This window comes from Sturnira hondurensis, unplaced genomic scaffold (assembly GCF_014824575.4).
Source record: "Sturnira hondurensis isolate 20B ecotype Veracruz unplaced genomic scaffold, ASM1482457v3 Scaffold0007797, whole genome shotgun sequence".
NCBI classification, from domain to species: Eukaryota; Metazoa; Chordata; class Mammalia; order Chiroptera; family Phyllostomidae; genus Sturnira; species Sturnira hondurensis.
This window is the reverse complement of record NW_028080428.1, coordinates 147,352-163,231: the sequence shown is the minus strand read 5'-3', so window position 1 is coordinate 163,231 and position 15,880 is coordinate 147,352. Positions and strand designations below refer to the sequence as shown.

At 55.6% G+C, this 15,880-nt stretch overlaps 1 protein-coding gene and 1 non-coding gene across 2 annotated transcripts; both read left to right on the top strand.

The window, feature by feature from the left end:
- Window positions 1-395: 395 nt before the first annotated feature.
- Window positions 396-10,921, top strand: EEF1G (eukaryotic translation elongation factor 1 gamma). The gene is made up of 10 exons (XM_037052915.1): window positions 396-496; window positions 1,628-1,786; window positions 2,509-2,572; window positions 2,726-2,868; window positions 3,823-3,966; window positions 6,210-6,339; window positions 6,695-6,899; window positions 10,061-10,233; window positions 10,318-10,442; window positions 10,690-10,921. Exons 1-10 carry the CDS (start codon window positions 485-487, stop codon window positions 10,846-10,848), a joined length of 1,314 nt encoding a protein of 437 aa, XP_036908810.1. The 5' UTR covers window positions 396-484; the 3' UTR covers window positions 10,849-10,921.
- On the top strand, window positions 8,189-8,324 carry LOC118991843 (small nucleolar RNA SNORA29). Its single transcript, XR_005067488.1, has one exon. It is a non-coding gene; the product is annotated as a small nucleolar RNA SNORA29 (small nucleolar RNA).
- Window positions 10,922-15,880: the final 4,959 nt, after the last annotated feature.

Here is a 15,880-nt window from a genome sequence, read left to right as displayed (position 1 = left end):
TTGGCACACCGCCACTTCGACGCGGTGGTCTACGCTCCTGTGTCACACGAGCATGAAGTTAGGGGCTTGGTAGGACCTCCCACCAAGCCGTTTGTCTCTGGGCCTCACGCAAACCGAGGGCCGGAAGTGGGTGCCTGCAGGACCTGGCGCGGCACAGGGCTGGCAGCTGTCCACCAGGTTCTCACAGTACCCCCTCCGCACCGTTTCCCTCCACGTTGTAACTCCGGTCGGCCATACCTGACTGGCGGGTCAGTCCAGTGCCCCATTGCGCAGGCGCGAGCTTCTCCCGCACTGACGAGCAGGCCCCACCCCTTTTTCCCAGTTCCGCCACCGCGGTAACCCGAACTGTAGTGCGTGCGCCTTCTATGCCGTCTCGCTTTCCGGCTGCTGTTTCTTTACGTCTCTCCCCTACCCCCTTTCTCTCTTTGACGGCTTACTTTGCGGCAGCACTGAGAGCCCCACCCCCTTTCTCTGCGGAATCACCATGGCGGCTGGGGTAGGTTTGCCGGCTCTGGCCATCCAGGTCACCCTATCCGACTCCATCCTCTGCCCGAGTGAGACCAGCCGGCGTCAGAGGAGTTCGGGAGCCGAGTGGGGAACTGACCCGGGCCTAGAGGCCTTACTGTCGGAGAGCAGGGCTTCCCGGTCCCGGAGAAGAACTGGTGCTGGGACTGTGGGAAGCCAAAGAGGTGGAATGGTGTGGGTCAGAGAAAAGACGTGCCCTATCCTGGCCGTGTGGTCCTGAGAAAGAGGTTCGGGTTCATTGCCGCCTTGAGACGTAAGATCCGGGCGGGTTGACAGAACTTTTGCGACCTTTTTTGGGCGGCAGCAGCAGGGACCGGGCGAAGAAGTGGGTCTTTGTAGGCTTGTCCAACTCGCCACGGTTAAGGGTCACCCATCGGGGAGGTTTGGGAGCGAGAAGACTCCAGTCGGTGGAGGCAGGCCAGTGGGACCTCCTCTAAAAGGAGGAGAGACGGCAACACTAGGGAAGTCACCTCGGGACAGGACCGGCGGGGTGGTGCGCGTGACAAGGAAAGAAAGGTTTTTTAAATTAGGAAGACCGAATTGATTTAGGAAGAGAAGATGCCATTCGGCATCTCCGCGGCTGTCGGGAGCGGGACTTGGAAATGTCTTGGTAGGCGTGTGTGTGTGTGTGTGTGTGTGTGTGTGTCTTAAGAGGCAAGGGTGATGTTTTGAAGTGGCAAGTGGCCCCGCAGTAGAGTAGGCAGGCACGGGTAGCCATCAATGAATGAAACGAGGGCCCTGGGAAGGGAGGGGTGTATGTTTGTCCACAGATGGAGTCCGGGGGAGCCTGAGGTTCTGGGTTTCCTGGAGGCAGCCGTTAGAAGCGAATGTTTCTAAAGGTGTCCTTAGGGAAGGTCGAGTCTGTCAGCAGGCTTTATTTAGCAGTTGGTGTGTATCTGTCCTGAATTCTGCGGAGGGCTCTGATTACAAGTGACGTGACTGCACAACCTGGGTCCCCCGCGGGAGTGAAAGAGCAAGTTGAACAGAGTGAAAGAGCAAGTTAAACAGATTGTGACTACTCGGGGACCGCATCCTGGGAGGTGACGTTCAGGACTGGGACCCTTGTACTCACACTAACCTTTTCCCCCCTCTTCTTGCCCAGACCCTGTACACATACCCTGAAAACTGGAGGGCCTTCAAGGCCCTCATCGCCGCCCAGTACAGCGGGGCTCAGGTCCGCGTGCTGTCCGCACCGCCGCACTTCCACTTTGGCCAGACCAACCGCACCCCGGAATTTCTCCGCAAATTTCCTGCCGGCAAGGTGAGTGGGGAAGTGGAAAGGGGTCTTCAGTCCTGGCAACCCAGGTGGCCGGAAGATTGCATCACTTTGGACGTGAACTCCATCTTTAAAAGAGAGCTTTCCACTTTTTACTCCGTTTTAGTGATTTTAAAAAAACTTTTATTTTGAAGTGCAGATTTTCACGAAGTTAAAAATAATGGTCAGCTGTAATTAGAAAATAAACAATGACTTCAAAACTAATGAGCTACTCGATGCCATTTAATAAAGTTCACAGGCTTACTTTGTGTTTGTGGGGGCGAGGATGAGTTTTGACTGTTCTCAGAGCAAATATGTGAAATATTTGCTGGGAGCAGGATTCTGTCCCCAAGGGGCTCACAGAGACGGCTGAGCCGCCGTCCTAAGAGTAGAAGTCAGGCGTGGCGTAGGGAGCACCCTGCTCCGAGCGTTGTAAACGTGGATATGAGACTTGGCTTCGGACCTTTTGCTTATTTCATTGAGGGATTTTCTCCAAATAGCCAGTAACGTCTAAAAATCTTTTGGGTTTCTTAGTGTGAGTTCAGATAGTAAGGGACACCACATTATTCAAATATTTTCGGTTCTTGAGGTTTCGGTAACATCAGGAGTTTGTTAGCAAGGCTTGTCGGCCTTAGGTAAAAACCACCTGCCAGAACGGTACTGTTCTGGGATTGGTTAGTGAGAAGGGGCTGTGTGTCTCACTTACCTTTTCACTGCTTGGTTCCCAGGTTCCAGCATTCGAAGGTGACGATGGATTCTGCGTCTTCGAGAGCAATGCTATCGCCTACTACGGTGATTGGCAGTGGGTGTGGGAATGGGAGGGTCTGGAGGTGAGGGGTGTAGGAACGGGTAAGGGGGAGCCCGAGCGGACAAGGGGAGGACTCCCAGGGACTGGGCTGGTGTGGACAGGAACCCACGGTTCTGACCTGTGTTCTGCCTGTGCAGTGGGCAACGAGGAGCTGCGGGGCAGTAGTCCAGAGGCAGCGGCCCAGGTGGTGCAGTGGGTGAGCTTTGCTGACAGTGACATAGTGCCCCCAGCCAGCACCTGGGTGTTCCCGACCTTGGGCATCATGCACTACAACAAGCAGGTAAGCTTGGAACCTGGGGAGAAGCCAAAAGCGGGGTGGTATGAGCTCTGGGGTGTCAGGCAGCCAGAAATAAGAAAAAAGGAAATGCCAAGAATGTAGGGATAGCAAAGGCCCTATCTGGGCTGTGAGTGTGGAGCACTACACTGTTGCTAGTGTCCGAGTTCTTTGGCAGACTGTCACATANCCCAGCCAGCACCTGGGTGTTCCCGACCTTGGGCATCATGCACTACAACAAGCAGGTAAGCTTGGAACCTGGGGAGAAGCCAAAAGCGGGGTGGTATGAGCTCTGGGGTGTCAGGCAGCCAGAAATAAGAAAAAAGGAAATGCCAAGAATGTAGGGATAGCAAAGGCCCTATCTGGGCTGTGAGTGTGGAGCACTACACTGTTGCTAGTGTCTGAGTTCTTTGGCAGACTGTCACACAGGCCCATGGAGGTGGTGTCTGTCAAGAGTGCTCAGCTCTGGCTGGTGGTTCAGTGGTTGAGCGCTGGCCTGCAAACCGAGAGGTTGCAGGTTCACTTCCTGTTCAGGGCACATGCCTCTGTGGGGCCAGGTCCCCAGCTGCAGGTGTGTGAGAGGTAACCAACCGCTGTTTCTCTCCCTCTCTTTCTCCTTGTTTTCTCTAAGAAGTAATCAAAATCTTCAGAAAAAAATTTTTTTTTAAAAGAGTGGTCAGAGGAGAGACCTCTGCTGTAGGAAGGTTATGTCCAGTGACAGTGGAGTGGTTAGACCACATGACTTCCAAGTCTCTTCTGCAACACAAACACGTCCACATGGCCGTGGACAGTAGAGTGGAAAATGAGGCCAGACCGCCCCAAGAGCAACTTTAACAATGAGGCTTCACGTGTAGCACACTTGAGTTCGACTCCACCTCAAATGGCCACTTCAGGTCAGCTGTTGGGGGGAGAGGGAGGGACTGATGCCCACTGCTAAGTCGGGTCCTTTTAAATTGACAGGCCACAGAGAATGCAAAGGAGGAAGTGAGGCGCGTTCTGGGGCTGCTGGATGCTCACTTGAAGACCCGGACTTTCCTCGTGGGCGAACGTGTGACACTGGCTGACATCACGGTTGTCTGCACCCTGCTGTGGCTCTACAAACAGGTACGGTGATGAAGAACCTGATCACCGGGTTGGCAGAGGGCAGGTGGGATTAGCACCCGAGTGACAGATCTTCCAGGTCGCTCGCTGTCCTGCTCTGAGGGGGTCGGGTGTAAGTCTCCAGGATGGGGTGCCATGCCTGCTTTCCTTGCGGAGTTTGGCGATGTTCTGTTGTCTTGAGTTTCTGATTGGCGGCTCAGGTATTTCTGGCGGAGCCCGGCTGTGTTTAATCAGAAAGACAGAGGTGGGTGTGGTCGATTCAGCATCGAAGTCTTTCGGAGGCAGAAGTAGGTTCTGTTCTTGGCCTCGTTACTTAGGAGCTGTAGGTGAGGGGGGAGTGGGTGTGGGTGTGAATTCCTCTGGTCCTGTGAAACGAAGGCACTGGGATTGCTGTCGAGGTTACTGGGTCAGAGGACACGGCATGTCGCTGGTTCCCAAACCGCAGCTCTTAGACTGGTGCTGTGCAGAACGGCAGTTTGCGTGCGATGCTATGGAAAAGGGGCCTGCTTCGTGCTGGACCCCATGCCAAGGGCTTAGAGCCGAGTAGTGAGTCTCTGGGTGGGGGAAACTTCCACCCGGCCATGGCCGCCGCCGGTCGGTGGTGGAGTAGACCTGGGACCGAGTCCTGCAGCACAGCACCACGGGACTGACTGCTGTGTGTGTTTCTGCAACAAGACGATTTTCCCTCCGATCTTGGCAGACTGAAAAAATGGTGAATGAGTTTGTTGTGAAGCTGTTTAAAGGACTGTCATTCTGAAATCAGGTTTTTGCTTTTGCATATTTTTCACTTGCTACTTACTTAGTAAAATGAGTAATTGATAAACCTCTGTGGATTCCAATCTTTGAAAAAAGTTTTATTGACACGTTAAATTTGAAAGATTGGAAACTGGCCCTGGCTGTGTGGCTCAGTGGATTGAGTGCTGGCCTGTGAACCAAAGAGTCCACCAGTTTGATTCCCAGTCAGGGCACAACCCCAGCCTGGGTTCGGGCGAGGTCCCCAGTACGGGAGACGCGAGAGGTGACCACACACTGATGTTTCTCTCCCTCTCTTTCTCCCTCCCTTCCCCTCTCTCTAAAAATAAATAAATCTTAAAAAAAAAAAAAAGAAAGATTGGCTACTGGGTGTGTTACAGGCAAGAAGGGTCTGGAAAGACGTATTCCAACTCATGAAATCCAAAGACCTCCATCCAAGATTACTCTATCCAGCAAAGCTTTCATTTAGAATGGAAGGACAGATAAAGTGCTTCCCAGATAATGTCAAATTCAAGAAGTTCATTATCACCAAGCCCTTACTTTATGAAATGTTAAAAGGACTTATCTAAGAAAAAGAAGATAAAAATGTGAACAGTGAAAAGACAGCAAACTCACAGTTATTAACAACCACACCTAAAACAAAAGCAAACCAAGAGGACAGCTAGATCAGGAGCGGAGCCACAGAAATGAAGAACACATGGAGGGTTAGCAACAGGGGAGTGGGAGGAGAAGGGGGGAGAAGGCACAGGGAATAAGTAGCATAGACGTTGGTAGAAAAAGGGGGGGAGGGCAAGAATAGTATAGGAAATGTAGAATCTAAAGAACTTGTGACACATGGACATGAACTAAAGGGGGGGAATGTGGGGGGAGGGGGTGTGCAGGGTGGAGGGGAATGAAGGGGGGAAATGGGACAACTGTAATAGCATAATCAATAAAATACATATATATTTTTTAAAACTTAGAGTTTTATTTATTTATTTTTTATTTTAAATATTTTATTTATTTATCTTTGAAGGGGAAGGGAAGGAGAGAAGGAGAGAAATATCAATGTATGGTTGCCTCTCGTGAGTCCCCTGCTGGGAACTGGCCTGCAACCCAGGCATGTGCCCTGACTGGGAATTGAACCACGATCGTGTGGTTCCCAGGCTCATGCTCAATCCACTGAGCTACACCAGCCAGGGCATAATATATTTTAAAAAAATAAAAATAAAAGGACCTGGGCACCATGTAAATATCATTCCTATCCAGTAGATGCTTAGCCAATAGAAGGTGGGACCGAGCACCCATCCAATTGGACTGGACCGCTAGAAGAGACTGGGAAGGTTGGTGGGAAGGGGCCCTGCGGGGCAGACAGTGTTCTGGACGGCCGCCACCTGGGGCCGGGGGCACGGAGGAGCTCCGGGGCAGGGAGAAGCAGGGCGTCTCGGTCTCCGGCCTGAAACTTCAGGGCCTTCCTCTCCACTGACCTTGTTTCCATCCTTCCGCCCTGGCAGGTCCTGGAGCCTTCCTTCCGCCAGGCCTTCCCCAATACCAACCGCTGGTTCCTCACCTGCATTAACCAGCCCCAGTTCCGCACCGTCCTGGGGGAGGTGAAGCTCTGTGAGAAGATGGCCCAGTTTGATGGTGAGTCTGAGGAGGCCGGGCTGCCGAGCCCGGGCTGGTCCGCTCAGTCTCAGCCCCTGGACTTCCTGTGGACTTTAGGTGGCGTGGGCTCGCAGGGTGTAGGCCACCGCACGTGGTAACAGATGTGTTGTGAATGTGCACCTACTCATTTGTGGTGCTGTAGATGCGCATGTGTTGGTCATGGAGGGTCGTCCTCTAGCTCAGGGACGCACAGGGAGCTGGTGGCAGCGTGGGTGGAGCCCGGGTCCCGGTCATGCCCTACCCACCCGGAAGTTTTCCTCTGCCCTGCTTGCTGCCTGGTTTTGGAAGGTGGTGCAAAGACACGGAATATCGATTTTTCTCTTCCTCTGACCAGCTAAAAAGTTTGCCGAGAGCCAGCCTAAAAAGGACACCCCTAGGAAGGAGAAGGGGTCTCGGGAGGAGAAGCAGAAACCCCAGGTTGAACGGAAAGAGGAGAAGAAGGCAGCTGCCCCCGCCCCCGAGGAGGAGATGGACGAATGTGAGCAGGCGCTGGCTGCTGAGCCGAAGGCCAAAGACCCCTTTGCTCACCTGCCCAAGAGGTAAGGCTGGTGGCAGGTTGGGGGGGGGTGTCCTTCACACAGCTGGGGCCCAGGATTTCAGGATGTCTCCATACAAAATACAAGGTATGTTTTAGTGGCAAATAAGGCGACTTCCTGAATTTAAGAATTGGGTGACTTTCGAAAGTAGAAAGTACGTTCCAAATGCATCCAGTATTGGGGAAGATCAGAACTTCCTTTCTAGCAAGAAAATAAAAGGCACGTGGGCACAGGTTCGCTGTGGAGGTGCACTGGGCGCGAGTGCTGGCTGGTATGGGAGACACCCCAGCACTGCAGTGAGAGGTGCGGTGGGAAGTGGCAGCTACGCGTCTGTGCTGAATCAGGACACCACGTAAGTGTCCTCTGGTGACTGCTGCTGCTGTTTCGATGGATCACACTGGACACAGTGCTCACTGAGAAAGGGTGGTGTCCATGGCCCCGTGGTGTCTGTCTGGTTCTCTGTTTCCCAAACTGGGGAAGTTAAACCCCTCGCAGAGGAGGAAGTAGGTGGGATGCCTGTGTGTCCTCTTTCCAGTAAGTGTAGGGGTTCTTGGAAGAAAAAATACAGTAAAAGGGAGATTTTTAGTGTGAAAAAAATGGGTGCCTGTGCTTTCCTAGTTGTCTGTGTTATGTGACGTTTTCTCGGTCTGAGAGACTTTGAAAGAGGTCAACCACTCCATCGTTACATCAAGAGTTTATTGAGAACTTACATAGCAGGCCCTGGCTGGTGTGGCTCAGTGGACCGAATGCCAGTCTGCAAACCAAAGGGTCACTGCTTCGATTCCCAGTCAGGGCACAGGCCTGGGTTACAGGCCAGGTCCCCAGTAGTGGGCAGTGAGAGGCAACCACACATTGATGTTTCCCCTTCTGCCTCCCCTTCCCTCTCTCTAAAAATAAATAAAATCTTTAAAGAAGAAACTTACATAGCAGGCGCAGGCGTGTGTTGGTGCAGGACTCTGTCCTCTGTGCCATGTGGCAGGTGCTGAGGGTCTGTGTAGGAGGGTGGGATGGACTGGCTGCAGCAGGGTCATCCCCAGGGTAAGGAGAGGCTGCGTTGCTCCAGGCAGGGACCTGCACAAACTAGCAGGCTGTGGGGCCTAGGGTGTGTCTTTGCTCACCCAGTCTTCCACCCTTTCACTAGTTGGTCTGTTGTTGTTGAGCAGAGTCTGCCCACCCCGTTTTGTGAGGGTTTCAATTGGAAGCAGCATGGCTGGGCTGAGGGAAGGTCCCTGCCGCCCACCCAGTCTGGGGCAATGGGGAGTGGGCTGGGAGCCCAGCACGGGGCAGGACTTCTTCCCGTTTGACTGCCACGTCTTCTCAGCATAGGTTTCGTGGCTATGCTTACGGGACAGACTAAAGCAGCCGTGATCTGAGGAGGGAGGGTTGGCCTGTGTCCTCTCTCTGTATGAAATGGCTGAACAGAGCGGAAAAAGAGGGAGCAGGGTTTGGTGTGTGTGAGTGGGCTGCGATCAGCAGCCCCCAGCGCACGTTGGACGCACACTGCCCAGAGACTCTCCCACAGCAGGTCTGCACTCCGGGCGGATAGTGGGCCGGGCAGCAGGCTCGCGGTCTGTAATACATCTCCTTCCTTAGAGCCTTTCAGGAGTGTCTGCTACCCTTTTGTTGCATCCCCGTGGTGCTTCATGCACTGGGTTGCTAAGGTGATTTTCCCCAGGGTTTCATTGTCGAAGAGGGAAGGCCCTCGAAGCCCCAGACCCCTTTGCCCAGGCTTAGTTCTAGTCCTTTGAAGGATTCCAGCTGACCCGTTTCTGGGGCTGTTCAGAGCCTGCATTCACGTGGTGGGGGGATCGTGGTCAGTAATAGCACAGATAGTTGGAGAAGGTGTGAAACAAATTCTCCGTCCCATTTTGTGGGTGTTGAGGTGGTGAAGCTCCGTAGGTGAGGCCTCTGCTGTCAGGAAGGAGCCTGGGAGCTTGGCTGCAGTATAACTGGCAAATCACCTGATCTGTAGAGGGAGGGAAGGCCAGACACCAGGGTCCTTTGTCAGGATGCGTGGAATAGGTGATAACTCATGTCATTGTCAATACTGATGAATAACTGAACCAATTTAGACATTCAGTAGGGAGTTTATGATAGATTTATGGCGCATCTCATCCAGTGGAAGGTTATCTAGCCATTAAAGCGCTCTTAGAGAATTCTCAGTAGCGTGTCACGGTGTTAAATGGACGGTTTGTAAGGCACAAGACTGTCATCTTTGAAAAGTCACTGGTGGGAAATACGTAGAAATACTGGTTGTCTTATTTCCTGGATTTGTGGGTGATTTATCTTCTGCAGAGTGGGGTTTTTTTGTATAAGGTTTTATTACCAAACGGGGAGAGAGGGAGAGAAACATCGATATGTGCGTGAAACATGAAAACATCGATTGGTTGCCTTTTGCCTGTACCCCAACTGGGGACCAGGCCTGCAGCCCAAAATCAACCCAAAATCAGCTTTGTGAGGCTTTGTGGGTGATGGTCCACCAACTGAGCCATGCCTGCTCTGCAGCGGCAGCGTTGTTAATTGGAAAAGAAAGAAAACAGAACCCCTCCTGGCATGGGTGGGTGGGGGCGCTGCAATTCCTGGCTCCTTGCACCAGATTGCTTCAAAGATAACCTGAACCTAAGGGTTTCTCAGCAACTGAGCTGGGCAGAAAGGCTAAAGGACAGGGGTGTGAGGTTTGGGTTGGAGGCCCCTCGAGGACACTCACTGCTTCTCGTTGCTGTCATCATACAGTGTGTGTAACCCAAAGAGGCCTGTGTGATGGGGGAAGAGGCTGGTGAGTCACTCACTGAATGTGACTCATGGAAAAGAGCCTGGGGAGGGCTAGCCAGGAAACAAGAGTCCTCACTCTGTGTCTCCACCAGGGGGCAGCACTTCACCGCGTATTTTTTTTTGTCTGTCTGGGGCAGGTCTCCTCTGGGCCCCCTTGAGTCCCACCCTCTGCGTACCAAGCATACTTGAGCTGGGGGTGGGGAGCAAGGGAGTGCCCTAGGCCTCTGGTCAGACCCTTTCGGCTCTGCTCCCGAGAGGTTAATACATATCTGCCCTTCCTTTAAACCAGTATGTTTTGAGTAACCATGCCCTTCGCTGCTTTTAGCCTGGCAGCCCTTTGCTGCCCCAGCAGGGCCTTCTCTGTGCTGACCTTGCTGTTTCCCTCCACCCAGTACCTTCGTGTTGGATGAATTCAAGCGCAAGTACTCCAACGAGGACACCCTCTCTGTGGCGCTGCCGCACTTCTGGGAGCACTTCGACAAGGACGGCTGGTCGCTGTGGTACTCCGAGTACCGCTTCCCCGAGGAGCTCACCCAGACCTTCATGAGCTGCAACCTCATCACTGGTGGGAAGAGGGCCGGTCTGGGAAGAGGAAGGGGGGCAAGGTAATGTGATCTCTGAGGCTGAGTGTTCTCCCTGGCTCCTTCAGGAATGTTCCAGCGGTTGGACAAGCTGAGGAAGAACGCCTTTGCCAGTGTCATCCTCTTTGGAACCAACAACAGCAGCTCCATTTCTGGAGTCTGGGTCTTCCGAGGCCAGGAGCTGGCCTTTCCGGTGAGGAGAGTGTGGGGGAGGAGGCTGTGTCTTCAGTGCGGGGCGAGGACCCGTGAGTCCCGCACCTGGCGGTTCCTGGGCCTGTGGGCATTCAGGAAAGCTCTGGGGGGTGTGCAGGAAGGAGCGGGCGCGTCCCTGGGAGTCCTGGGTTCTGAATGCGCCGGTTTGAGCTGGAAGTAACAGGTGTGAGGCAGTGTCCACTCGGCAACCTGACCACATGCTTCTTACCTGGCACTTTGTCTCTCAGCTGAGTCCGGACTGGCAGGTGGACTACGAGTCATACACGTGGCGGAAGCTGGACCCCGGCAGCGAGGAGACACAGACGCTGGTCCGAGAGTACTTCTGCTGGGAGGGGGCCTTCCAGCACGTGGGCAAAGCCTTCAACCAGGGCAAGATCTTCAAGTGAACGTTCTGCCATCGCCCGGCTGCCTGCAGCTGCCCTTCGGGGACAGGGGTCATTAAAGGAAACTGAACACTGAGCCTTTCTTGTCCTGCCTCCTTTGTGAGCAGCGTGGCTGCTGCAGTGGGTGTGGCCTTCCCTGGGCCTGCCCTGCCCCGCCCCCTTTGCAGGAGAGAGGTCGTCCGAGAGCAGGCCCCACCCTCACCTGCGACTGCCCTGCCGCCTGCTGGGGTGACTGTCCTCTAGCGGGTAGGTGCTGGACACACAGCGGGTGGGGACACGGGGCTCTATGAGTGCCCACGTAGGGGCCAGGTCCCACGCTCTCCCAGTGAGCGAGTACCTGCCAGTGAGGGTGGGAGCTGACACGGAAGCAGCTCCAGAGGGACCGGGGGCGCCTCCCACAGCCGCATTGGGAGGGAGAAGGTGGCCAGCGGGGGCGGGGTCTGAACACGCCCCTCGTTGGCCCTGACCTGGCACCGACCATGTGGGGGCACCGCTTCTTCCTGGCGGGCATTGTGTGGTGGTGTAGTAGGTGGCAGAGGCAGGGCTTCAGACCCAGTGGGTGTCACTCAGGCCTGCACACCGTTGCGTCCTAGAGCGAGGAGCGGTCACGGTCATCGTTTGGTGACCCCACCCAGATGGGTGGTTACGTTTTTTTCCTTCTTTGAGCTTAATTTTTATTCTCTTCAGAGACTCCCTACTGAAACTGTTGTTTCTGAGGGGCACTGATGATTGACAGCCCAGGGCGACCTGGGCGTCTGGCTGGATTCGCATTTTGCGTCGTGTGGAAACAGGCGTGACTCTGCTGTGGTCGTCGGTTGGGCTTCTGTGGGTGATTTCTCTCTCCTGTCCCTTTAATGTAAGTGCAGGGCAAGAGGTGGCTTTTCCAGGCACTGAAGGAACTGGCAGCTTGAGTGGCAGGGCTGTAACCTGCTGGGGACCTCGGCTGCAGTTGGGGTTTGGAATCCAGCTGGGTGAGGATGGGAGCTGAAAGTGCTGAGTGCTGGCCAGGGCGGGCCCTGAGCGGGTTGCTGGGCCTCACCGAGCTTGTTGGACTCCTGTTCCCACCACACCCCCTGCTCCTCTGCTTGTGCAATCCTCACTACCTTCCTGGTATCCTTCATCTTCCCTGTAGCTGACGATTTAGGTAGGAGAGACCAAGTTGTGCAAGTAGGTTTGAGGGGCAGGCTTGAGGCCCAGGAGTGCGGCCCAAGTGAAAAGGGGTGTTCTCTGCTGGGTAAACCAGGTCTTGGGCAGCAGCAGGCCTGGCAGCCCATGTGGACTGGCCACCTCTGGCCTTGGGGGTGGAACCCCGCCTCCTAGCTCTCTGAGGCTGCAGGAAGAGTGAGTCATCCGTGCCTCCTGCCTCCTGCCCCTCTAGCTCCTGCGGTCTGGTGCAGGAGGGCGGTTGGCCTAGGCCTGGCCTGTGCCTGGGTCGCCCACAGGCTGGCGGTGGGCTGGAAGCCAGGAGGGGAGGGGGCCGTGGCCTGAGGAAGGTTTGCAGTTGGCCTGCAAAAGGGGGTGGGGTAGAACAGCCTCTTCTCTACCCAGATGGGCAAGAAAGAAGTTAACAGCCTGAGTTTCTCGAGGCAGATGTGGGGCTGGAGAGAGGGGAAGTACATCTGGAGCTGGTTCGGTCCTGCCCTGCCCCTGGGAAGCCTGAGTCACCCCACCGCTGAGGACTCTGCACTCACACCCTCCCTGTCCTGTGGATCCCATCCCCATGGGGAGCCCTGCCTTTCCCTGCCCGCTCTTCCCAGCTCTGGCTGGGGGCTCCTGGCTCCCTGCCGGTGGCCAGCGAGAACCTGCATCTGGGACACATCTCTCCTTGCTGGGCCCTTTCCTTGACCTGCCAGAGGCGTGAGCCAGCCCTGCACCTCCAAGAACTGGCCTCCTTGCTGCCACAGCGAGGAGGCACAGGCTGGCAGTGGCTGGGGTCTCTGGCAGAGGAGAGGGGGTGCAGTGGGGGGTGGAGGCTGAGAGCAGGGCGTGGTCTTGGAGAACTAGGGAAGGAGGAGGCTGTTTTACCCACTTGCTGGGGAGAACGCAGAGCCTCAGGAAAGGGAGGCTGAGAAACCGGATAGGGGGCCGGGCTCAAGATGCATCTGAGTGCAGATAAAAGCTTTCCAGAGTCTGGAGTGTGAATGGGAATGGCTGAGATCTGGTTTAGCTTGTAGATAAACCAGTAGATACTGGTTATAAGCAGCTATTTATTTTAGCTTTGTTGGCGCTTCTGGCTTCAACCACTTACTAAAAAGTCAGAAGCCTTTCAAGTTCTTCCAAGAAAGACCTGGGTTGTCATTTGGTTCATGTCCTGCTTTGAGCCAGGGCTGGACAGCTGCTGCTCTCGGTGGGGCACACCCGTCCCACCAGCTGCCTACGTGCCCCAAATGTGCCACTTCCCCTTTTGAAAGGTGGGGGGGGAGGGTCTAGAATCTTGAAGGGAGAGGAATGAAGTGCTTTGGAGGCTCCACCCAGTCGTTTCTGAAATTAATACTGTGGTTTTCATGGCGACCGGCAGGCACTCTGTCCTCAGAACCCAGAACTGTCCCCCCAGCATCACATGGGATTTGCTGGGCGGCTGTGGCTTCCTCGGCTCACCCTTCAGGACACTTTCTTGCCCAAGCAGCTTTGGTCCTGCATGCCTCAGTGTAACTCTGGGGTGCCCACCCTCTTCCCCAGTCCCGTAGGCTGAGGAGCTGGAGTGTTGGTGCTCCTGGAGGTTGGAGGGACTGTGCCACCTGCTCTCCTCTGTTGGAATCGGGCTGGCACGGCTCCCCGGGGAGGCCCTGGTTTTGCTCCAGGCGGGTCACGGGCGTGTCCCAGCACCTCAGCACCCGAGGGGTGGGCGGAGTGCCCGATGATGGCAACTGCTGGAGAGCAGCCCTCCACTTGAATCTCTCATAAGAGAGGGTTCCCCGGGCAGGTGGGGCTGGGTTGGGCAAAGAGATGTCCCCGGGTTCTTTTCATTCTTGTCACCCCTGCCCACCTTTGTTTCCCGGTTTCCTCGGGATTCGGGAGCCTGCGGCCTGCCTTTACCTAGTTGACACAGGGGCGGGGCGAGCAGAGCTGGGGCTAGACGGTCAGTCAGGGTTCGGGGCTATTTCTGATCGGATCTCCCAGGAATGCGCCTCCCTCTAGTTTCAGCGGCCCCCTCCCCTCTGCGGCGGGAGCAGCTGTCATGTGAGGGCCTCTCCCGCTGGCTCAGCCCTTTTGCAATCATCTGGCTGCTCGGCCGGGACGGGTTGGGGGGGAGGGGGATGGTGAGGACGAGCAGAGCCAAGGGGTAAACGAGGGGGCGTGGCAGGGCAGGGGAGGCCCGCGGGCGGAGGGGAAGGCGGTGCAGCTGAGTGGCGGGGGACAGGCAGGAGGCGTGGGCGCCCGTGGAAGGAAGCGGGCTGCTCGGGAATCGCGCTTTCCAGGTGTGAGGGAGAGCGGTCGTAGCGGGACCCCGGCCAGTCCTTCCGCAGGGAGAGCCGCATTTCTCCTGACTCACGGGAGGCCACGGTGTGCTTTCCTGCCAGTCCTCCTCTATATGGGATCTGAGTCACCAAGTTGCCCAGGGTGTCGGCTGCCCAGTGGTGACAGTGCCTACCCCGCCCACTCACTCCCACTGCCAGGACAGGGGTCAGCAAACACACCCCTTTATCCCACTGTCCTGGGTAGTAACTCTCCATCGCTTTGACTCACATGCAGAACACGCACCTCCGGCAGGGGTTGCTGGGGAAACCACACCAAGTAGTCCCTTATTCTACCAGGGAGGAAACGAACCCAGAGAGGGGAAGTGACTTATCAAGGGCACATGCTAGTCTTTGCACAGATCTTGCAGCCACTCACTGAGTCACTCTGGCTACTCAGAGGAGCAGGAGGATGCTTCCCTCAAAGGCTAGGGGTTGTGCATGGTGGGCAAGGCATGCCGGGTCTCAGCAGCAGGGACCCGGCGGTGTTGAGGGCTTCCTGGAGAGCCCCGCAGCCCCGACAGTGGGGTTAGACGCGAGGCGGAGGAGCGAGGCCTGGGGCAGGGTCAGCCCTAGGGATCCAAGTTCTGGGGCTGGGGCTGGGGCAGGCAGAGGGCACAGGGTGCAGAAGAGGCCGGGCTTCCAGTAACAGGAACCTCAACTATGTGGTGACTCAGGCTCAGAGCAGCCTAGGCCCTTCCTTCCCCGCTCAGCCTGATTTCCTTAAACCAGACTTGGAAAGTGTAAGCTCAGGACCTCGGGAAACCTGGGCTGGTCTGCCTTTCCCCCGGGAACTGGGGGAAAGGCAGAGGAAGTTGGAAAAGGTGGGAGAAAGGCAGATTCCGAAGAAGGGGCCACGGGGCTGGGGTTCCCTCCCGGGCCTGGGCCCCTCCCTCCCCGAGCCCTGCGGGGAGGGAGCTGGCCGGGCGTTGGCTGCTCCAATCATTCCAGCTCCCTCCCTCAACTCCTGTTTACAAGTTGGTCGGCCCAGTCCCCAGGCCAGTTCCCAGCTCTTCTTTTTTCCCTCCCGCCCTCCCTCCTCACACAGCATTATTCAATCGTGTCTTGCAGCTGCTTTTCCTTAATCTCGGGACCACGTTTCCTATTATCTTCTCTCTCTCACAGCAGCATCCCCACACCCATGACTCACCAGCCTCCAGGCCATCTCTCACTGCTGCCTGGAATCCAACCAGGCCCGGGGCGGCCACCTGCCCTGCTCTCCCTGCCCACATCTGACCCCCAGCTCTGGGCTTGACAGTTTTTCCTTGCCTCCTTTTCCCCCAGAGTCTGTGCTCAGAGCCCTGTGTCTTGTCTCTTGTTCTCTCAGCTGTGACCTGGGCTCTGCTTGGGTCTGAAGATTTCGGTGAGGACGAGTGTGGTGGGGAGGTGCCCGTCTCCTGTCTGGTCTGAGTAATTCAGGAAGTCCTTATTTGAAACCTGAGCCTTAAATACAGCCTGGGATTTGAACTGAACTGGAGGAGGGTTGTTTCACCTGGCATCAGATTTTTGAATTGGGATTAGGAGTTTGGGGTTTGAGAATTGCTTAGGAAATAAGACTGTTCGGGTCCCAGAATCGTCCA